Raw genomic sequence first — 25102 nt, forward strand, 5'->3', positions numbered from 1 at the left:
ACACTGTAATTCATCCATTTTACTATTGATAGATGATTTTTTTTAGTTGTGGGCTATTTTGAATAATGCTGCTATAAACACATTTTTGTTTAGTCACACATATATGAATAGAATTGCTGCTTAACTGTTTTCCAAAATGATTGTAATTTACATTCTCACCAGCAGAGTGGAAGAATCCCTGCTATTCCACATCCTCATCAACAGTTGGTATTGTCAGTCTTTCTTTTAAATTTAAACAATTGTGTTGGGTGTGCAGTGGTATCTCACTGTGGTTTGAATATGCATTTCCCTGATATATGAGATTGAGCACATTATCATATGTTTAAGGCAATTTGGATCTCCTTAATTGAGAACACTTTGTTAAAATCTCTTGCTCCATTTTCTAAGTTATGAGTCTTTTTCTTAACGATTTGTTGAGATGGATATGAGTCTTTTTGTAGTTGTATGCGTTGCAAATATTTTTCCCCACTGTGCTGTGGTTTTTCCCTCTTTCAATAGTGTCCAGATGAACAAAGATTCTAATTTTAATATAAGGCATTTATCAATTCTTTCCTTTTAGTGTTTTTTGTGTCCTATTTAAGAAATATTTTCCTATCTCATAGCCATAAAGATACCGTTTTATGTTATCTGTTAGGAGCTTATTTGTTTATTAATCTTCTAGTAGTCTTTTTATTCACTGAAGGTCATATTCTACCTTTGCTTATCAAAGTATAATGTAAATTGATAGCTTTTTCCTTCTGTCACACAATGTAAAGAGTTTAGAACACCTTAACTTCATTTACACCTCCTGATTTATATGCTATTTTTGTAATATATTATAATATATATAAATGTTAATATATAAATTTAAGACGTTATTATTTTATGTAGTCAAGATTCATTTAGCATCACCCATGTATTTATTACATTCTTTGATGTCGAGTGCTTATATTTTAAGTGTACCCTTTAGAAGTTCTTTTTAGTATGTGTCTGTTTTGTTGACTTGACAACGTCTTTTATTTCACCTTCATTTACTAAATATTTTTTTCTGTGCAGCAGTTATTTTCTTTTTGTATATTAGAAATATATCACTGTACTTTGTTGTGGCTTCTATGTTCCTGTTGAGTGAGAAGGTTACCGTCAGTCTGTCATTGCTTTGAATAAAATCTGCTTTCTTTTTCCAGCTGCTTTAAAAATTTTCCATTCATCTTTGGGTTTCTACAATTTCACTGTAATATATCTAGGTAAGGATTTAAAAAATATATTCTGCCTGGAATTTCTTGGACTGCTTGAATTTGTGTGATGTTTTTGATAGGTTTTAGTAAGTTTGCAGCTTTTATCTTTTCAAATATTGACTCTATATTCTTTAATTTTTCTTTCTGAACGGGGCGTGGTGACTCACAACTGTAATCCCAGCACTTTGCGAGGCTGAGGCGGTGGATCTCTTGAGGTCAGGAGTTTGAGACGAGCCTGGCTAATATGGTGAAACCCCGTCTCTACTAAAAATACAAGATAGCTGGGCGTGGTGGTATGTGCCTGTAATCCCAGCTACTCGGGAAGCTGAGTCAGAAGAATTGCCTGAACCCAGGAGGCAGAGGGTGCAGTGAGCTGAGATCGTGCCACTGCACTCCAGCCTGGGTGAAAAAGTGAGACTCTGTCTCAAAAAAAAAAAAATTTTTTTTTCTTTCTGGGAGTTCAATTAGTATATTAAACATTACTGTGTTCTCTATATCTCTTATTCTTCTTTTCCATATTTTATTATCTTTTGTTTTTGATGCTGCGTTTTTATTATTTCTTCTGATTTGTCTGCTTTCATGATTTATTTTTTAGCTCTACCTGATGTTAAACTCACCCACTGCTTTCTTAATTTTGGTTATTTCTCAGTGCTAGAATTCCTATGTAGCTCATTTTCAAATCTGTTATTTTAGTGCTTATGATTTCCTGATGAAATCTAAGCTTGGCTTTTAAAAACCTCCTTGAACATTGTAAATAGTTGTCATTTATTTCTGATAATCCCAATATTTGGAGTTCCTGTGGGTGTGTCTCTATTGTCTATTATTTCTTCTGGCTATCACTCACGGTTTCTTATCTCCTCATTGTCTAATTATCTTTGCTAGATATTTTTTGTAGAGTTATTTGAGGTCAAAGGTGAGGTTATCCTCCAAAGAGAATGTTTATTTTCCCAAACCATTAGGGGCACTAATAGCTCAGAATCTCTGGATTTTATTACTGTTCAAAATATTGGATGCTCTTCCTTTTGGGAAGATATGGTTCCCTGTGTCACAGGTTTCAGGCTTGGCCATGCATCTTGTCCTAGAAAATGAAATTTGAAAGAATCAGTTGAGTGACCCAGTCCATCATTACAGGAAGTGGAAATCTTTTCAATTACTTTTTTTTTTTTTGAACAAAATAATGTTTGGGAAAGAAACAGTAGCAATTAGTACTAGTTTGGATGCTTAGAAGGTCATGTGATGGAATTAATATTAAAAAAAAGAAAGGAAAGAAATTTAATAGACAATAATCATTCCTGGGGTTATGCACAATGCAAAGAGTAGATACTGTTGGAAAAAAAGTATATTAATGACCATTAAAAATACTGTAATTAATTACTTTAAGGAGGTCATAATTAAATATCTATAGACTGAATTAAAAGAGTCACCATCCTACACTAGTCAAATAGGCTCTTGTAGCTTGTAGACAAATTTCTAATGACAGTATCACGCACAAGTTTTAAAAGCACTGTATTTCAAACAAACAGATGTGAAGATGGTATACTCTGAGAAAAGTGTACTTGATGACTCTGTTGGGAACAAGCCCCCCAAAATCTGGCCATAAACTGGCCCTAAAACTGGCCATAAACAAAATCTCTGCAGCACTGTGACATGTTCATGATGGCCATAACACCCACGCTGGAAGGTTGTGGGTTTACCGGAAGAGGGCAAGGAACACCTGGCCCGCCCAAGTCGGAAAACTGCATAAAGGCATTCTTAAGCCACAAACAATAGCATGAGCGATCTGTGCCTTAAGGACATGCTCCTGCTGCAGTTAACTAGCCCAACCTATTCCTTTAATTTGGCCCATCCCTTCGTTTCCCATAAGGGATACTTTTAGTTAATCGAATATCTATAGAAACAATGCTAATGACTGGCTTGCTGTTAATAAATATGTGGGTAAATCTCTGTTTGGGGCTCTCAGCTCTGAAGGCTGTGAGACCCCTGATTTCCCACTTCACACCTCTATATTTCTGTGTGTGTGTCTTTAATTTCTCTAGCGCCGCTGGGTTAGGTTCTCCCCGACCGAGGTGGTCTCGGCAGACTCAAAATGTGGCTCTGGTAATGACAAACACAATATCAGGATATATGAAGAGCCTTCATAAAATTGTGAAAATGAGAAAAATATAGTATTTCTAAATTAAAAGTTTTATATAATGTGATTTAAAATATTTATGCATAACTAAATTAATAGCTAAATACTGAAGGTAAATATTTGACTATGTTATCTACATCTCCATAAATTTTATATTTATAATACTTTTAAAAAATGGAAGCCTTTACTTGTGCCAATATATAGTAATTAAAATACTACAAAGTAAATGCTATTATTTCTTTATTCAATTAAACTCTTGAAATTGACAAATGTGTAAGAAAACACAGGCAAAACACAGTATACTGTGTTGTCTGAGAAGTCAGGGAAGGTACCATTCAAAAGATAAATTTTGAGCATGTATTAAAAGGTGAGTAGGTGTTCACTGCAAAAAAGGGCATTCCAGGCAGAGGAAAAAGTGGGAAAAGAGAGACCCTGGCCTTCTTGGGCTAAAACAAGTAGCTTTATATGAGAAGTAGGAGTGCATAGCATCTAGAGAAGATGACTTGCTAATAAAGGACCTTTCCATTGTATGATACTGGGGTTAGAATTTTAAAAAATAAAACAAAAAATAAAGGCCCTCATATACCACACTTAATTGAGAATCAACAGGGAGCCACTGATACCTACAAGGGACAGTTTAGATTTACATTTTTAAAAGATCCCTGAGTTGATGAACAATAAAAGGGAAAGAGACAGAAAGCACAAAAGTTAGTTAGGAGACCCTAGTCCCATTGAGAGATGATGAAACCTTGATCTAACGAAGTAAGAGTGGGAATGAACATGATGGGGCATATTTGAAAAACATTTAAGCAACAGCAGTAGCAGTTAATCGTTTTCAACAGATGGCTTAAATAGCAAAACTGCTGGAAAGAACTACAGCTTCTTTTGCTCTGGAGGGCAGAGCAGAACTTCCAAATACATAGAAGCATGAAAAGTATATAATGTTCTTCAGATACCAGTGAGGTGAAGCATAAGAATAACATGATGTAAGGTTCAATAAGGTGCTCTGATATGTACCTAATTAAAACACAATTAAAGGAAACAATGATAAAAAAAGCTTCTAAAACAAACAAAAAAACACAAAATCCATCTCAGCAACAAAAAAAAAAAACAAAAAGAATCATGAACCAAAATAAACATTTGTAGTTTGTCTTCAAATACAGTCAGGTTTTTTTTTATGGATTCTGTATCCATGTATTCAACCATTCACAAATTCAACCAACTGTGGGTCAAAAATATTTGGAAAAAAAAATGAAAAATAATAATACAACAATAAAAAATAACAAAACCCAGTATAACTATTTACATAGCATTTACATTGTTTTAGATATAATAAGTAATCTAGAGATGATTTAAAGTATAGGAAAATGTGTGTAGGTTATGTGCAGATACCACCTCATTTATATAAGGGACTTGAGCATCTTCGCGTTTTGGTATCTGTGGGAGGTGCTGGAACCAATCCCCCTTGGATGCCAAGGGACAACTGTAATCTGTAAATCTGTTGGAATTTTGCAATTAAAGTGTGTTCACTGAGTTTATGAGACAGATGGTTACATAAGAATGTTTCACTAGAACCATGTTCTTACATATAGGAAACCAGAGACAGCAGCATTATCAAATGCACACATGGAATACATATACGAAGAATCAAAATCAACAACACCATTTTTCTTCTTTTTTTCAAATTCCTTCTCAGAAGCAATGGTGTCATGGTTAAATTTGGAAGTATCAGGAATAAAGGATGTGACAGAAGCCACCAGACTCAATGCTGGGACTGCATATCATCCCATGGGATGCTCGCAACAGACAGTAAAACGAGCTTCTGACATACACCAGCCACATTAATAAGTCTCAGGGGGGAGCATAATGAGGCAAATATGAAACAGCTAATATGAGCCTTGAAACACCTCCCCATCAGCAGCAGGAAAACACAGTTGGGTTTTGGTGGAAGGAGAGGCCAAAGATTTGACAAACGATTCGTGAGAAAACAGAAGAATGCACTGCACTGAAGGAGCTGCCCAGGTGGCTTGAACTCTGAGCTGTGGGTCAAAACAAATGAGGAGGGAGAGGTGACTTCTGTCGGCTTTTGTGGACTGGCTTTGTTGCCTTTGTGTTACCAGGACATTACCATCACTGGGAGAACAAGACAGCCATTTCAGTGTTCTCATTCCCTGAATGCACTGTGTTAGCCTGCTAAGGCAAACCAGGTACTGAGTGGCTTAAACAACAGAAATGTATTGTCTCACAGTGCTGGAGGCTAGATGTCTGAGATCGAGGTGTTGGTTTGCAGGGTTGGTTCTTTCTGAGGGATGGGAGGGAAGGATCTGTTCCAGGCCTCTCTCTTTGGCTTGCAGATGGCCATCTTCTCCCTATGTCTCTTCATATCATCTTCCCTCCACCTGTGTCTCTGTATCCAAATTTCCCCTCCCCTTTTTATTATAAGGACACCAGTCATATTGGCCTCACTTTAATTCGATTACTTCTGTGAAGCCCTATCTTCAAATAAGATCACATTCTTAGTCACTGGAAGCTAAGAATTTAACATATGAATTTTCAGGGCGGACACAAATCATACCATAACACACTCCATGTATATTATGGCACTGTGCCTTGTACCTTGCACCTGATGCAGTCCTATTCATCCTTTAAGACTCATCACTCATCTGTGAAGGTGACCCTCATCCCTTCCTTCGCCTCCCCACTGAACTACTTCCTACTTGCCATTGCTGACCTTGAGTGTATTTCAATTACAGCACTGTGTCATTTCAGATGTACTAAAAATTAGCAGAAAGGGACCCCCCCCCCCCCGCCCACACACACACACACACACAGAGATTGGGTCAACTCCATAATTAATTAGCCAAGGGTACAGAAACTCACAGCTAGCACAGGCCACAGAAGGCGAGAGCACAGGCAGAGCATCCTGCCATGGCCTTCTCTTGCTCCTTGTACCCTAACATGGGTGCAATGCTAATAACCCTATCCCCTGTCTGTGTTGGGTAGGCATTACCAGATCTGAAAAAAACAATGTTTGCTGCCCCATGACTTTTTTTTTGGGGGGGGGGTGAGGGTAGGGAATGTCACATCACCATTCCAGAAGAATTCACACTAATAATTTATGTACTTGCATTTAAGGTAATGTTTACAAATGCTAGGCTCTCTTGTTTTTGAACAAAATTCATTTTCAGCAATGATATAACTTAATCCGAGGAAGAAAACATCATCGTTGCTCAGGACTCTCAGAACAAAGTCTCTGCCTTCAGCTGTGTCTCAGAAAACCTGTTTTCCTGCGGCCCACCCCTGACTCTGATTTAATGACCCATGAGGGTGGACCTGACACTGAGTGTGGTCTAAGGAGCATGATCTCAAATCAATTTCTCACAAGCACAGGCCTCACTGTTTAGAGGTTTATATTTCCACCTACGGTGGAAGCAACTTGAAGTCAGTGATAACTTAATAATCTTTATAGCTCCAGGGACTAGCACGGTGCCCGAAACACAGCAAATTATCAGAAAAAGTTCACTGAATGAACAGTGGACGCTGAAGTTATCCTTTCAAATCATGGATGCCAAAATGCTCAGTGCATCAGAGAAAATGAGTGGTTTCTCCACTGAGAGCCATCCTGAGCCCTGCCATTTTCTTTGGGGTGCTCTATCCCAGGACTCATTTTTATACCCATCCTAGAAATTCTCTTCATTTCTCTTGGTATTCTTTTGGATCAAGGCCCTCCCTTCAGTGAGTTAAAGCTTGCTTGAAACAAAAAATATAAATGTGTGTTTGCGGTGAAAGACGGTTGATCCTATTTTTAATTTTGGCCAAGAAGATGTCATTTAAGGAACAAATGGCAGTTATCTTTTACTTAGGATTTTCCTGTTAGCTCATCAGTAGAAGGTTGCAGGCAAGTCAAAGATACTTAAATCAGTAAAAATGAAGTTAAAGGCCACAGAGAAGATCCAAAACAGCAATTACACTTAAGTGGTTATCAGGCTTCACATCTTATATCAAGTCTCAAAAGAACTTGAGAATCCCCCATGAGAGTTTGATCATTGACTTACATGACCTGGGATTCTGCTGAGGTCACTGGTACTATAAGAAATTTGGGAGGAAAATGTGATTTTTCTACCCTAGGTAGCAAGTATAACTGAAATATCTCTTAGTTCCCTCAATTTCCCATGCCATGCAAATTGTCTCAAATGTTTGCCTAAAATCTTGCTCATTATTGTTGAAAATATCTTGTGTAAGTAATGTATTTTTGGAACAGTCTGTGAAATACTCCTTGGCAAGCTGCTGGTGAAAGACTTTAAATGGTGCTAGGAAAATTTACGTGGAGCTATCTGTTCATTCAACACTGTCGCAAATTGATTGAGAAATTATGGGCTTCTCTCATTGTACATTCCCCTCAGGGTGGTAAATCTACTATAATTTGAGAGAGACTAGTTGTTTTACATGTGAGAAGGTTTTACTCATAGAACAGCAGTGACATGCTGATGAAATCTTTATTTTCTGGACCAAATGGTCTGAAAATGGGGCACGCTATTAAAAGCCAACGCTGTCCTAAAAAAATACAAAAGGCGTAGTTGCTCTCCTCAAAGTAGTTCCTTTTCTCTTTCTTTGACTATGTATAGATAAAGGGAGGGATGAGAAACTTGAAGAAATGAGAACTGTAATAAATGGTGAGTTACTCCAGAGGCTAGTTTGGAAAGAAAGAAGCAACAGGAATGACCCCTAAGCAGAAATCCCTATAACAAGGTTAAATGCAAACTTTGAGAAAGCAGACAAGACAGTGCAATAAATGTTTATAATGAGAAAGGTATAAATGATCATTTAGTTTGCTTTTGAAAAGTTGCCTTTAAGAGCAATGCTGGGCCAGTGGCTGAAATGAGTAATGTGAGCCGGCTGTGGCTCTCACCTGTAATCCCAGCACTCTGGGAGGCCAAGGTGGGAAGATTGCTTGAGCCCAGGAGTTCAACCGGCCTGGGGAACATAGGGAGACCCTGTCTCTACAAATAATAAAAAAGTAGCTGGGCATATTATTTTGTTTTTTGAACAAAATTCATGAACAATAATTGAAAATTTAAAGAATAATTCAAAATAGTTATTTGTAGAGACACTGTCTCTACAAATAATAAAAAAGTAGCTACTTGGGAGGCTGAGGCAGGAGGACCACCTGAGCCCGGGAGGTTGAGGCTGCAGTGATTGTGCCACTGCACTCCAGCCTGGATGACAGAGCGGGACCCTGTCTCAAACAAAACAAAAACAAAAGTAATGTTTATTAATGTTTCACTTCAAAGTTTTAATAAACAGTTAAGTAATCAAAATAAAACAATAAATGGGAACAAGGCTGTGTGGCAGCAGGCCCTGCTCTAATTCCATATGCACAACACACAGTGGGCACTAATGAATATTCACTGACAGATCGGCTGGAAGTTGGAATCGTGAGACTGAGGTACCAAGGGTGCAAGTTTGCAGCATAAAATAAAACTCAAACCTCATTTAAAAAAGTTTAACAGGTAAATGTAAAGTTGGGAAGTGACAATAAATGTCACAATCTCTTATGAATCTTCACCAACCACACATTTAATTAAGCCCTCTCAAACCTTTTAACTTTTACTACTTGTAAGTATACTGAGGCCATTTCACAAGTGTGTACTGCTCTCTTCTCTTTGTTTTAAGGCAGGTGATACAAACTCAAATATCTTTAAGGGCCAGGCAAGCCATGAAAATGAGGTGAGTGGGCTGAGTGGAGAACATGGCAAACAGGAAGCACACATTCTGTGTCTAAGGGAAGTCAGTTATCGTCCTGTAGAAACACAGGTCTAGTGTGATCAGTTCTTCTAATTTTTAAAGAGGTTGGATATTGATAAATAATATATATTTATAATATGTATATATATACACACATTTTTTTTTTTTTTGAGACAGAGTCTTGCACTGTTGCCCAGGCTGGAGTGCAGTGGCATGATCTTGGCTCACTGCAACCTCCGCCTCCTGGGTTCAAGTGATTCTCCTGCCTCAGCCTCCTGAGTAACTGGGACTACAGGCATGAGCCACCATGCCTGGCTAGTTTTTATATTTTTAGTAGAGATGGCGTTTTGTCATGCTGGCCAGGCTGATCTCGAACTCCTGACCTCAAGAAATCTGCCCGCCTTGGCCTCCCAAAGTGCTGGGATTATAGGTGTGAGCCACTGTGCCCACCCTGCATATTGATATTTTTATGAAAACTTACAGTTTTTAAAGGACAGCAAATAACTTTCAAAACCCAAGCACTGTAGAGCAAACAAAAGTTTTCAGGCCAGGAGTGGTGGCCCACGCCTGTAATCCCAGCATCTTGGGAGGCCGAGGTAGGCGGATCGCTTGAACCCAGGAGTTAGAGACCAGCCTGGACAACGTGGTGAAACCCAGTTTCTATGAAAAATACAAAAATCAGCCAGGCGTGGTGGTGCATGCCTGCAGTCCCAGCTACTCAGGAGGCTGAGGTGGGAGGATCACCTGAGCCTGTGAGGTCGAGGTGCAGTGAGCTGTGATTGTGCCTCCGCACCCCAGCCTGGGTGGCAGAGTGAGATCCTGTCTCAAAAAAAATTTTTTTTTCATAGGCCAGATATGGTCTGTTGCAGGTGGTGCCTACTATTTTTTTTTTTTTTTTTTTTTTGAGACAGAGTTTTGCTCTGTTGCCCAGGCTGGAGTGCAGTGGCACGATCTCGGCTCACTGCAATGTCCCAGGTTCAAGTGATTCTCCTGTCTCAGCCTCCTGAGTAGCTGGGATTACAGGCACATGCTGCCATGCCCAGCTAATTTTTCATATTTTAGTAGAGACGGGGTTTCACCATGTTGCCCAGGCTGGTCTCGAACTCTTGAGCTCAGGCAATCTGCCCGCCTTGGTCTCCCAAAGTGACTATTTAAAGTATTCTAAGATTTGGTGAAAAGGCTCATGTTCTACTTAGCTGTACTGTCCATGCTTTTTAAAACTTGGGTGAAATTCTCTCTCAACTTTTTTTTTTTTTTGGGAGACAGGGTCCCATTCCATTACCCAGGCTAGGGTGCAGTGGCACAACCATAGCTCCATGCAGCCTCAAGCCCCTGGGGACCTTCAGTATTTATTGTACTGAACCACAGTAACAAAACTCCTTAACTTGGCTATCAAAGCTTCTTGTTGAATGACCTCACCTTCTCCATCAGTTCATCCCCAAAGAGAACTGGGGTGATAACCAAACTGTTCTATTCTCCCAAGGCACCTTGACATATATTGAAGTATCTTTTCTTCCCTCTATTTTTATGGTATCTACTGATTATCGAAAATCTAATTGAAATCTTACTTTCGTTGGGAATCCCACTCCACTACAGTAAATTTTCTTCAGTGTTCAACAAATCATAAACCAGTAGTCATGCTCACAAGAAACATTAGGATAATCCAATTCATTTGCTTTTTCAGCTAATGTTTAAAAATTACTTTTTAAGTTTTATTTTGCAGTCAGTAGGTTTTTAAAAATTTATTTTAATTAATTAATATTTTTAAGAGACAGGGTCCTGCTCTGTCACCCAGGCTAAAGTGCAGTGGCACCATCTCACCTCAGTGCAGCCTCGAACTCCTAGGCTCAACAGATCCTCTCTCAGCTTCCCAAGTTCTTTAGATAATTTTTAAAAATTAACCCTCACAAAGCATTGCCTGACTCTCTAAGTTTATAAGGACACTGTGCTTCTCCACATTATGCCTAAAAAGGCATACATTAAGGGTCACAAACTCAAAGGCCTGCGGAGGCCAGACAGGTAACACAAACAGTCCAGTGTAAGAGAACTTGGAGTTGAATGACTGGCAAAGTAGGATTCAAATGCCCCAGCTCTTCAATTCATGAGGCAGTGCAGGGCCAGAGTGGCCAGACCTTTTTTTTTCTTTAAAAAAAAAAACAGGTCAAAACTTTGGGAGCCAAACAAAACAGATCTGTGAGCTGCCAGTTTTGACTTTGTGTATAATACACTATTTTCCTTGAGTTTAGAGAATGTTATCCAAATAAAACAGCAGGAGGATATGCAGGGAAAAACAAGGGAAGTCACTAGACATACAAACTGTAGATAGAATAGGATCCAGTAAACTGTATTAGGTATTTTGTGAAGCCTAGACAAAACCTAGGCTCTCAAACGCTGCCTCAAGGTGAGCAATAGCTTTCCTTTGGAAAGGCTCATTTGTGGGACCCTACATAGAGATGACATTGGTTGCATCTTAAATATACACATTTGAATAAGGGCTAGTTTGTTTCTACTCGGAATAATAGAAGCCAAAAATTACAATGGGTTTTGACCAAATTATACTGGTCTAAAAACACATCATTCTTTCTTAACAGAAACAAATACACAGAGCTCAAACATCCTGGTGGGATTAAAACAAACAGGGTATGAAAGTGAATTTTGATAATTCACTTTATCACTGTAAGTTATTTTTTTGCTTCTGTCCCACAGTCCTTTCTTTTGAGAATTGTCTGTCTCTAGAAATACACTATTTCTGTTGGAATTCTCAATCAAAGGGTTCTATGAGCTGCACATTCTCCAGGTTGGCCAATGACAGAATCTCATTTCCTAGATGTAATGGTTTGTCTAGAAGTATGCATGACTTCAGCCAGGTCAGTGAAGAGTCAGTCCTGCTTCAGAGACAAGAATGCTAGGATGGAGTGGGATGGAAAGCTTTAAAAGGGACCACAAAGTTCTGCATCTATCCTGAAAACACTACCAACACACATGAAGAAATCACTTCAAAGTGATAAAGAGAGAGTCCTGATAACATCATTTGAACACAAATCCAGTGATGTCTGAGGATACTGCAAACACTGACCAATAGTTAACTTTTTAACTTGTGTTCCTGTAAATTACAATTGGGAGCCTTGACTAATGCAAGAAACATTTGTGGTTTGTATCTTTATTTTAGGAGAACGTGAATTCAAGTAAGTTAATTTCAGAAATAGGCAGCTGAATTGTATAATTGCTTCCTAGCTCAACATATATTGATAAATCATATTTTATATTCTATTCATTTAAATATAGTAATGCTGGCAAATAAACATTTTCTATCCTCATTCAAGTACCATTTCAAAATATGATTTTGTTCTAATTATATCAGTAATGCCATGTTCAGTACCAAAAATTTAGAGAATATAGGAAAGCATAAGGAAAAAAAGAAGTGAATTTTAAAAGTTAGGATTAAATTAAATAACATGGCACACTGTGGGCCAGGCACCATAATGGCTCATGCCTGTAATCCCAGCACTTTGGGAGGCCAAGGCATGAGGACTGGTTGAAGCCAGCAGTTTGAGTTCAGTCTGGGCAACATAGCAAGGCCCCATCTCTACAAAATATTTTTTAAAATAAATTAACATGTTAGTCAAAAGTTCCACTGTACAAAAGATTGTATATTTTTGGATATATATGTTGAATTTGATAACCCATGGGAACTATTTTCAGTATAAATTACAATTTAAGGTAAAAAAATTGTGTTTACATGTATATGCAGTTGAGTGTCTAGTAAAATATTAATCTATGGCAGAATACAGAATCTTTGCATTTATCCCCTACAAAGAGTACTACAGGAACCCTGAGAGCAGGAAATACGTGATGAAGAGGTTGAATCTTGAATATTAAATATGCCCAAGTCATGTGAGAATGTCTTCCAGTTATATTTGAATTCAGATTACTGGTGTGGCAGGACGAACTCATGCTCACCTCTTCATTCTCGATTTTGAGCGTGGCAAGGCGGGACTGCAATTGTTGGTACCTGAGCATGAGCTCTGCCTGGACTGGCTGCTGGGCACTGACCTGGCACACCTGATGGAGAATGAGAAACCAGTTACAACAGGGCACCATCAACCCACCTCCAGAAGCACGGATCTGTTATTTAAATGATGCATGAATCACACCAATCCTCTCAAGGTTCCAATTACATATTTACTTTTAATAGGCGCATCAAAACTTCACTTGTAAATATGGAGCTGTTACATAAGCTGCAATAGCAGAATGCAGCTGCTTGGCCTGGCTACAACTGGGAAGATGGCAGCTGCAGGAAGGACTGTGGTAAGAATGGGGTGGTTCCTGCGATGGAGCTCTGATGCTGAAATCTCACTCGTGGAATTCTTAATGACTCTTGTGCAGAGGCAGAAGATGATTCAAGTGGATTGTACAGACATAAGTAAAGAAGGCAGCAGGGCTTACTGGTTAGGGTCTGAGCTCTCGAGTCCGTCAGTTGTACTCGAATGCCAGCTCTGTCCCCTACCAGCCAGGTGACTGTGGTAAGTTACAAAACCTCAGTTTCCTAATCTGTAGAATGAGGATAATAAGAGTTCTTATATCACAGGGCTGCTGTGGGAATGAAATGAGACAATGTACACAAGGAACTTAGAACAGTGCTTGGCACACAGTAAAAACTCAGAAAATATGAATGACTACTTTAGCATCTTTCAAATATGGCTTCCCTAACCAATATCAGCCAAGTCGCGTGATTCACCATGAACTTCAAGAAGTCACTTATCTTAGGTTTTGATAGAAGATATTTGGCCATGATCTCAATTATGGATAAGTTCAAAATTAGAGCATTATTAAAACTGCACCAGAAACAAACAATTTCTTCTTATCTGCCTTGTTTTAGAAATGCTCTTGGCTCGTGGGGGTTCCTTTTATAGAGTTTCCAAAACATTAGAGAGATTACCACTGCTCCTTAGCAGAACTGGCCATAAAAAAAGGGCAACCAACTTACTTTATTAAAACAATTAAACCATTAACATCCAACTGATGTCATTTGTCTGTGATATGTTAACATGCCATGCTTAACATATCCACAGCTGAAAAATTAAAACAGCAACCATTTGGTTTTGGAAAGATGGGATAAGCTACTCATCTTGCTTGTCAAAATCCATGTGCGTTTGGCTTAAATACTATTTCTATCAAACACACATAAAATCCAATTAGAAATACAGCAGGTACATTATATGTGTATGTATATATAAAATATATATAAAACATGTATATATTTTACATGTCTTAATACTTGGTGTTTCAGAAAAAAACATGGCATTAAAGAAATCTTTTCATGATCTTATAATTACATTTTGAAAAACAGACTGTCACCATAATAAGACTGAGTTTTTATCTATGAGTTTTGTTTTGCACAGCTGAGACAACAAGTGCTATATAGCATGCTCCCTAAGTTGGCTTTTTTTGTTTTGTCCTGTCTGTAGACAATAATATAAACAACTGTAACTCATAATCAGTTTAAATGCATTTTTTTTTGGTAAAATAACATAGAAAGCTGAATTTATATAAAGGATCTAAAACAGTCATAATTTCTAAGGCTCATTTTACAGCTTTGGAGCCAACTTGAGTTTTAAAAAAAGTTTTGTACTTTTTTTTCCTTCTTCCATTTTCCTGCCACATACAATTACTTTTCTTTATGAGAATCTTTAAATCAGGATTATCAGAAGCCATCAGACAGATTCTATCAGACCAGCAAAATGCCTTCCTTTTCATTAAATTAAAATGTCTTGAGGTGGAACAAAAACTTTCTATTCTGGGACAGCTTAGTGCAAGGCAAATTTGCACCTTTTATCTGTTTGGCCTCTGTGGGTATTTGAGTGTTTGATGTTTGCTTTAAAAGGCGGTAGCGGCTAATCTTAGCATTATATTAAGAGCCTCTGCAAGGACAGGAGAGAGAAAACAACCGGGAATTATAACAACTGTTAGATTATAGCAAGTGAGGAGAAATATAAGTGAAGAGACAATTCATTATTTTAAAAATGATCAATTACTGACCTCATCACCCATGTGAGACTGAAACTCAAACTTCATTGGTGGACAGAACGCAGCAGGGTACATCTCCATGAATCTCTGCTTATCGCTCCTGGGCTCTAAATTATCAACTGCATTCTCAATAATGTCTAAGCCCTCATGTCTGGAGGTTTCCAGGTTGTACTCCGCAGACAGATATGTTCTTAGGGCTCTGTTCAGACTTGCATGGTAGCCAAGATCACAGCACTTAAAAAGTAAAAGAACACCACATACAAAAATGAATGCAAAATTGATCAAAGACAAAAATGTGAGACCTACAGCTATAAAACTCTTAGAAGGAAACATGGGGGTAAGCTTTCATGATATTGGATTAGGCACTGGTTTCTTGGATATGACATCAAAAGTACAAGCAACAGATGAAAAAATAAATTAGATTCATCAAAATTGAAGACCCCCCATCTCTACTAAAATACAAAAAATTAGCCAGGCGTGGTGGCACGCACCTATAGTCTCAGCTACTCAGGAGGCTGAGCCACAAGAATTGCCTGAACCTGGGAGTCGAAGGTTGCAGTGAGCCAAGATAGTGCCACTGCACTCCAGCTTGGGCTACAGAGCAAGACTCCATGTGAAAAAAAGAAAAAAAAAGACACTATCAAGAGAGTGAAAAGAGAACCCACAGAATGGGAAGAAATTTTTGCAAATCACGTATCTTATTAGGTACTTATATCTAGAATATATAAAGAACTCTTACAACTCAATAATAAAAAAGACAAAGTCTAATTTTAAAATGGGCAATGAATCTGAATAGACATGTCTTCAAAGACGACATACAAATGGTCAACAAGCACATGAGGAGATGCTTAATATCGCTGGGAAATACTAATGATAATCGGAGAAATGCAAGTCAAAACCACAATGAGATACCACTTCACACCCACTAGGATGGCTGTAATCAATAAGACAGACAATAGCAAGTGTTGGAGAGGATGTGGAGAAATTGGAGCCCTCATACACTGCTGGTGGGAATGTAAAATGGTAGAGTCACTTTGGAAAACAATCTGGTAGTTCCTCAAAAGTTAAACATAGAGTTACCATATGACTCAGCAAATCTGCTCCTAGATATATATCTAAGAGAAATGAAAACATATTTCCACCTAAAAATGTGCACACAAATGTTTATAGCAGTATTATTCATAATAGCTAAAAGGTAAAAACAATCTAAATGTCTACAAATTAATAAATAAAATATGGTATAGCCATATCATTAAATATTATTCAGCCACAAAAAGGAAGGAAGAACTGATACATGCCATAACATGGATGAACTTTGAAAACATTATTCTAAGTGAAAGAAGCAAGTCACAAAAGACCACATATGATTTCATTGACATGAAATGTTCAGAAGAGATAAATCTATAGAGACAAAAAGTAGATTGTGGTTAATGAGGGCTAAGAAGAGGGAAGAAGTTGGGGGTGATGGCTGAGAGATGCAGGATTTCTTTGTGGGATAATGAAAATATTCTAAAATTGACTGTGGTGATGGATATACAACTCTCAGTATACTGAAAGACAGCTGTAGATTTATAATGGGTGAACTGTGTAGTATGTGAATTGTATCTCCATAAAGCTGTTAAAACATAAAAGAGGCAAAATCAAATACCAAAAGAAAAGAATGAAAAATAGCATTCAAGTTTTATTTGTGCAATACTGATACTGATACAATCATTTATTGAAATCTGTGTAGGTTGCAAATACACTAACTACAATATTTTGAATTTGCATATTTTTATTGAAGATCAAGAATAAACTTTTAGAAGTGAGAAGAACAGGTTAGAATCTGCCAAAATAGTCTAGGAATGCCTTCCCTCTTATCCCCAGAATAAAATTCTTAAATAATAAATGATTGCCAAAGTCTGCTTTTGGAGATAGAATTTCATTTAGTATTCCTAGGAATATAACAGCTTTGAGATTCTTGAATCTTCATTATCTTTAATTTGCATTTGTATTTTTTCATGTTGCATTTTAAGAGAATATGACTTGAAAAAAGCATAATACTGGAAATTAGTAATCAATTACTGACAATTACTGACAGGTTCATTTTCAATTTGTACATAAAAGCAGTATAAATCACTTAAAGAGGAAAGAAGTGACTTTAAAGTTACAAAACCAGGTCCTTTCCCTATATTGTTCCAGTGAAGTTCAATCAATTCAGTTTGATTCAATTCAACTCACTAATTGGCCATGGATTAAGTGCCAGGGAATATGCTAGGCTCTAGGCATATAAAGATTGGAACATAGTAAATAAACTATCTCCATCCACAAGGAATTTGAACATAAGCTGTCCGTTGGTTTGATGTTAAAATAGTGGAGGAGTCGCAAAGAAAGCAACTTTTGTACAAAGGACGTATCTACCAGGATGTGAACCATTGGATCTGTCTTCACTGACCTGTCTTTAGAACCTATTTAATTCCACCCTTGGAATTAAATTGAATAGGTTGGTCCTTACAACTAACCTATTTAATTCTAACCTTTACCCTCCAATTTCAGAATTACTAAATTTGAAATTTTTATGTAAAGATATTCTAAAATCTTGCTATTTAAAATTTAGTCTGTGGACCAGCAGCAATGGCATCACCAGGGGCTTGTTAGAAATGCTGGATCTTGGCTGGGCGCGGTGGCTCACGCCTGTAATCCCAGCACTTCAAGGGGCCAAGGTGGGAGGACTGCTTGAGCCCAGGGGTTCAAGACCAGCCTGAGTAACATAGACACTGTCTCTACAAAAAAATTTTAAAAATTAGCCGAGTATAGGGGCGGGTGCTGTGGTCCTAGCTATTCAGGAGGTTGAGATTGGGGGTTCACTTGATCCTGGGAGGTAGAGGCTGCAGTAAGCTGAGATGGTACCACTGCACTCTAGCCTGGGCAGCAGAGTGGGACCCCTGTCTCAAAGGAAAAAAAAAAAGAAAAAAAGAAAGGAAGGAAGGAAGAAAAAAGGGAAGGAAGGAAGGATGGAAGGAAGGAAAAAGAAAAAAAAAAGAAATGCAGGATCCTGAGTTCCACCCCGACCTATTTCAGAATCTGAAGATTAAAAAGGATCCACAGGTGATTCATATGCACATTAAAAGTCTAAGAAGCAATGCCCTAAAACAATCATCAAGTAAATGGGCCTGCAGCCATGTCTTTTGGGGGTGCTATTTCCCCAAGCAGAAAAAAGGACTTGATTAAAGACGACTTGATTTAAAAAAACAGAAAGTAGCTGTGACACCATAATTACAAATACAAGCAAAATACAATTGTGAAATGCAGCAATCAGTCTCATCATTAATACATTTCCAGTGGAATCAGCTGCACTCAAATATAGAGAATGATTCATTTTGGTTAATTTAGAAATTCTAGTCCCAGATGAACAAAGTCCTCTTGTATTCCTCTTGCTTTTCAAAATCTATAATGGTTCTGTGTAGCGGTTTTATACATATCAGAGGGCCTGAAAAATTATTCTATCTTTCAAGAAAGATAGGAAATTTGCATTAATGAAAACACAAATTTGTAAAGGAAATAACCTCTTTTTTTTTTAGATGTACCAGTGTTTAAAAACATCTCACTATTCTGAAAGAAGATAGATTCTACTGGATTATAATACAGCAGATAAGACAAGCTGTTCTATTTTATGAGTATTGATTCCAACGGGACTTAAAAAATTGAAATCAAGAGGAATGAAATCAGGAGAAAAGCCTCCACCTCCCACAAAAACCCCCAAATCTCTTAAACAACTTAGAAAGACAGAGAGAAGGAAAAGGCAGAAAAACAAGAGAAAGCAATCTAATCCCAATCACCAGATTGACTTGGAGCTCTGAAAAATACATACTAAATTTTCATTATTCCGAGACTTAGCTCACGCCTCAAAATTTCAAGTGTAGCTTCTTTGGGGAAATAAATATGAAGACTACAAAAGCATCAGTGCATGTTTCCATACCCAGTGCAGTCAGTTGGATTCTGCAGGTCTGGGCCCAGCAAGAGACAATTTCATCGTGGCTTCCTCCTAGGCTGGGAGGAGCGTGCATGTGGCTTAGTAACTGATATAGGAGCCTCCCCAGGTGTCTTCTGAGCTTTGAGTGCTACCCTTAGGAGGCTTCTGTGAAGAGTTTTGATAGGAAATTTCCTTCTCTGACCCCTATGGTGCTTGTCAGTCTATAAGATCACTTAATTGGCCTAATTTTGTTACTTCTGATAGGCAGCATTTCTACACTCTAGGTTTTTCAGGCATCTTGAACTAGAAACAAGATATAGAAAAAAGGAAATTCTTATTCAAGGTCTCCTGAGACAGCAAGGCTAGTCACTGAATCTTTTTTTTTTTTTTTTCTAAACTAGAAGCTGAAATGACACTGGATCTGTTAAGATTCAAGATACTTGGTTAAAAAGGTTTACAGTAATTCTATGGAGCTCATGAATTATTAATGACAATATGAAAAGCCAGCCTCTGCACAAAGAGCTGAGTTATAGCCCAAGTGCATTTAGTGATGAAAATACATAAGAAACCAATACAAGATTTCATGAAAACAAAGCAATGTTCTGATGGATGAAAAATTCTGAACGGATACATAAAATTATGGATTAAAATTGGAGAAGAAAAGGCTGTTGGAAACAGAAGGGCATATGTATATTTTAAAAATATCTGAAAACCTGTCCAGACAGATTCCAGTAGATATTAGTCTAAATCATCACAGTAGGCTAATTTTCTTAGGCAAAAGGGTTGCAAATAGTATCAAAATGAAGATGAAATCCAAGTACAGACATTCCTCAACTTACAATGGGTTACATCCCAATAAACCTGTTGTTAAGTGGAAAATACTATAAATTAAAAATGCATTTAATGCCCCAATAAACTTATTGTAAAGTCGAAAAGTTGCAAGTTGAGCCATTGTAAGTCTAGATGCTCCTCTATTTGCAGTGGGGTTACGTCCAGATAAATCAATTGTAAAGCTGAAAAACTGTAAGTTGAACCAGTGTAAGTTGAGGACCATCTGTATGGAGGACTGTGACAAATGCTGAGAGTTGGCTGAAATAACATGGTGAGTATAATGTGTAATGTTAGGTATAACTGGATCACAGCTGTTCAGAAGGAATATCTTTTATTTTTTGGCATAACTCCATGATATGAGCCCTAGGGGGGTAGAAGTTTGCTCCTAAAACAGGAGTTACCATAGTGGAACTGTATGGGAAACAAGTCTGACATTCATGTTTCAAGAACAGTAGCAGCCACGGTCGTTCACCAGGGTTGCACTGGAGTAACTGGAGGGCAGCCCCAGGCTCCCATGTGACTCCAGAATTCAGCAGTTGTCGTGAGAATGGAAAGGAATTATTCTCTTCGGCAGAATTATTCTACCTTCATTTCTATACTCTGCAGAATTCTCTTCTGCAGAATTATTCTACCTTCATTTCTATACTCTGGTCTCTGTTTGAGAGACTTCTGTGATCTCATGTCCTGGGTCTTATCTCTGGGTTTATAGAAGCCTGGCTTTGGTCATTCTAAAGCCATGGATATTGGGTATAGACTCTATCCACTCCTTATTTTGAGCCTTCTTGCAAAATAGTGCAACCTAAGCAAAGTGAATTATAAAGGACCAGAAATAGAAAAGTTCAGAGCTTTTACATAGTAGTCAAATGAAGAAAGTGGATTTCTTCTGCATAACTACCTATTTGACCTTCTCTATTTTCCTAACTATACAGAATTTCACCCTAGAAACCACAAACACATTTTGTGAGAGATAGGTATCTTGCAGGACTGAACCAGATGTCTAAACTTCTACAGGCAACTTTTACACATGAGTTTTCATATCTGGGTTCCTGAAGGTCCACAGAGAGCTAGCTGACAATTTAACTCTTCTTGTTGTTTTAAGAACTGTAACCAAGCATTTAGAAAAAGTTGTTTTGAGTTTTCTCTTGAGCAATGAAAAGATCGAAATGGCACATCTGTGTGATAGGGATGGGTACAAAGTAGCAAATAGGAGGAGTGAGTTGCATATGCCTCAGCCAATGAGTAGGCCAAATAGATTATTTGCTGCCTAACACATCTCCCACCCATATACCAATGGACAATCATTTCCTTCAGAGGAGCTGCTACTCATTTTTCCCAGGCTAAAATCTCTGTAACCAGCCTGAATCAAATAATGAGAGAGGAGAAAGAACGAGCAAACCAAACCCAATTAAATACAGGCCAGATGGTAAATGCTATAGATAAGATAAAGGGTCAAAGGAATAGGGAGAGTTAGGGGAAAGGGTGTTGTCCTTTTATATAGGGCAGCTGAAGCGCAACATAAATGAAAAGAAGCAGTCAGTCCTGCAATGCTCTGGAAAAGTGTTCCAGACAAAAAGTGCAAAGGCCCCAGGCGAGAAAAAGCTTGGTGGTTCTGAACAAAGAAGGCTAATGTACCTGATGTATGGTGACTAAGGGAAAAGTTGCAAGAGATGACACTAAATGCAGGTAGGCATCAGTTCATATAGGGTCTTGGTGAATAGTTTGGATTTTATTCTAAGGACAATGGGAGGTCTTTGGAGAATATGAAATAGGAATTGATATATATGATTTCTGTTTTTCTTTCTTTCTCTCTTTTTTTTTTCTTTTTTTTTTTTGTGGAGTCTCATTCTGTTGTCCAGGCTGGAGTGCAATGGCATGATCTCAGCTCACTGCAACCTCCACCTCCTGGATTCAAGTGATTCTCCTGCCTCATCCTCCCAATTAGTTGGGATTACAGGTGCCTAGTATCATGCCCAGCTAATTTTTGCATTTTTATTAGAGACGGGGTTTTGCTATGTTGGCCAGGCTGGTCTCAAGTGATTTATGTTTTTCAATACTCTGGCTGCTTGGGAAGAGAATGGATTTTTGGAACATATGAGTGTAAGCTTAGGAAGCTGTTGCAATAGTGCAGTCAAAGAATGAAGAGGCTTAATTTAGGAAACTGCAAGTACAGCTAGTGAGAACTGGCAGGGTCTGGGACATTTAGGAGGTAAAGATGACAGGATTTGCTGATGAATTTATACATGTGGAACAAGAGAACTGGTTTTTAGCGGAAAGTGGCATTATTTTCTGAGGTGTAAAACATGACTAAGAAGAATGTTGTTATGTGTGTGGAGGATGATGACAGTAGGGCGAATGGATATAAATAGTTGTGTTTTGAGTATTTTACGTGTTCAAGATGCCTGTTAGACATCTGGTTAGGGATGCTCAGTAGTGAGTTGATGTACAAATCTGGAGCCCAGGAAGATGATCAATGCTGGTGGTAAAAATCTAGGAGCCATCAGATGGTACTTAAGCCATGGAAGCAAGAGATAATGCCTCAGGTGACTCCCAACATTCAGAAGTCCAGCCAAAAAGGGTAAGTGAACACTGGAGACTGAGAAAAGAGAAAGAACAGCCCATACTGCAGGAGGAAACCAGATTGGTGCAGCTTCCTTTAAGCAAAGACTCCTGGAACCTCCATTGAAAAGAACTTTAAAAGCCAACTACTCTGTTCCATTGATCTATATCTCTGTTTTGGTACCAGTACCATGCTGTTTTGGTTACTGTAGCCTTGTAGTATAGTTTGAAGTCAGGTAGTGTGATGCCTCCAGCTTTGTTCTTTTGGCTTAGGATTGACTTGGCGATGCGGGCTCTTTTTTGGTTCCATATGAACTTTAAAGTAGTTTTTCCAATTCTGTGAAGAAAGGCATTGGTAGCTTGATAGGGATGGCATTGAATCTGTAAATTACCTTGGGCAGTATGGCCATTTTCACGATATTGATTCTTCCTACCCATGAGCATGGAATGTTCTTCCATTTGTTTGTATCCTCTTTTATTTCCTTGAGCAGTGGTTTGTAGTTCTCCTTGAAGAGGTCCTTCACATCCCTTGTAAGTTGGATTCCTAGGTATTTTATTCTCTTTGAAGCAATTGTGAATGGGAGTTCACTCATGATTTGGCTCTCTGTTTGTCTGTTGCTGGTGTATAAGAATGCTTGTGATTTTTGTACATTGATTTTGTATCCTGAGACTTTGCTGAAGTTGCTTATCAGCTTAAGGAGATTTTCGGCTGAGATAATGGGGTTTTCTAGATATACAATCATGTCGTCTGCAAACAGGGACAATTTGACTTCCTCTTTTCCTAACTGCATGCCCTTTATTTCCTTCTCCTGCCTAATTGCCCTGGCCAGAACTTCCAACCGCATATTCTCACTCATAGTTGGGAATTGAACAATGAGCTCACATGGACACAGGAAGGGGAATATCACACTCTGGGGACTGTTGTGGGATGGGGGGAGGGGGGAGGGATAGCATTGGGAGATATACCTAATGCTAGATGACAAGTTAGTGGGTGCAGCGCACCAGCATGGCACATGTATACATATGTAACTAACCTGCACAATGTGCACATGTACCCTAAAACTTAAAGTATAATAATAAAAGAAAAAAAACTTAAAACAAAACAAAACAAAACAAAACAAAAAAAGCCAACTACTTCAGTCATCCAACTCATTTCAGTTTTTAAATACCCTTTCTATCACAAAGGGATAAAACCATGCCTAAATCAGTTTACATGATCTCTACAATATCCTAACCCATTTAACATGATCTCTCCATAATCTTCCTAATAGGAGTTCATGTCTAATGGGGAATACAGTACTACAATGGGACAGGTTTTCATGGACAAATCTTAATACCGTTATATGGGGGAAAAGTCAAACTAAGAAAACTCCGAACTCTGAATAAGTTGCTTTTTAATTAAACACATGTCCCAAGACACAAAAAAGATAAGGCTAAAAGCTTTAACGTAGCTGATTATTCAGAAAAGATAAAAAAGGATGGCAGGCAATATATGATGTAATCTAATTTCAATCTTATTCTGCATAAATGGCCAATAAAACACATGTGACAGATAATCTCTATGAAGAAAACTGGCTGGAGTAGGGGATTATTCCTTGGCAATATTCCATAATTATAATAACAAAGTTTTATCTTTCACGCTTTCAACCAACCTGCAAATGTTTATAGGGAGAAACTGGAGACCATGAAACTGTACTGCAAGGATGACAAATACTTTATTATTACTGGGCAGGTGCTCTGGGAGAAAGCACGGATAGAATTTTATTGTTGAGGACTGAGTTTCTCTGAATACATTTTGAAGGTGTGGAACTGAACTGGAAGAGGCTACATTATCAGTAATGCAATTTTAAAACCAGTTGCTTTAAGAATTCCATATTTTCAGCGTGTTGAATCTGATTATAGATCAGAGGATCCTAGCATTAAGACTTGTACTCTAATTCTTTTCTCTTAGCAAATCATAATCTTTTGGAACTCTCAGCATTCAATTACAAATATTTGTTGTCTGTTATGATTTTTCTTCTAGTTGTAACACATCCTAATTCTTACAGGATAATAAGTTATAGGCTCTTTTGCACTTAATATTGGGGATAATAATTATCACTGATATTTAAACTATTATTTACAAACACTACAATCTATTTTCCTCTACAATGATACCTTTATTCTCCCAACCAATTAAACTTCCTTTGGCCAATATTTGCAATATATTTATTCTTACAATTTATATTTATTCTTTAGCATGACATAATAAAAGTCCTTATTTGTTGTGAAATTAACAGTGTATTCCACTTCCCACTTGATTCCAAGCTAAGAGATTGTTATTTTACAAACTAAAATTTATTTAGGACTTTCTTCAGAGACAGAGGAGAAGCACTCTCAAAAGTCTTCTGTTTTAAGTGATACTCCAGGTTAACTAACACTTGCTTCATTTTATAAATCAGGATCCGCAAACTAGAGCCTATGAGCCAAATCCAGCCCGCAGCTTGGTAAGGTAAATAAAGTCTGACTGCAATACAACCACACCCGTTTGCTTACTTATTATCTATGGCTACTTTTGCACTAGAGTTGAGTAGTTGTGACACAGACAATATGGGCTCACAGACCCTAAAATATTTACCATCTGGCCCCTTACAGAAAATGTTTATC

At 37.9% G+C, this 25102-nt stretch overlaps 1 protein-coding gene across 8 annotated transcripts in view; it reads right to left on the minus strand.

Moving 5' to 3' along the window:
- The window catches only part of SRGAP1 (SLIT-ROBO Rho GTPase activating protein 1), a 309133-nt gene that overhangs the window by 68120 nt on the left and 215911 nt on the right, over positions 1-25102 (minus strand). For all 8 annotated transcript variants that reach the window (XM_004053497.5, XM_019039335.4, XM_055358087.2 and 5 more), the window contains 2 exons: positions 15130-15351; positions 13051-13152 (listed from right to left, as the gene is read on the minus strand). In XM_004053497.5, the coding sequence (XP_004053545.1) occupies positions 13051-13152; positions 15130-15351 (324 nt within the window). The remainder of the gene's footprint in view (positions 1-13050; positions 13153-15129; positions 15352-25102) is intronic.

This window comes from Gorilla gorilla, chromosome 10 (genome assembly GCF_029281585.2).
Source record: "Gorilla gorilla gorilla isolate KB3781 chromosome 10, NHGRI_mGorGor1-v2.1_pri, whole genome shotgun sequence".
Taxonomy (NCBI): Eukaryota; Metazoa; Chordata; class Mammalia; order Primates; family Hominidae; genus Gorilla; species Gorilla gorilla.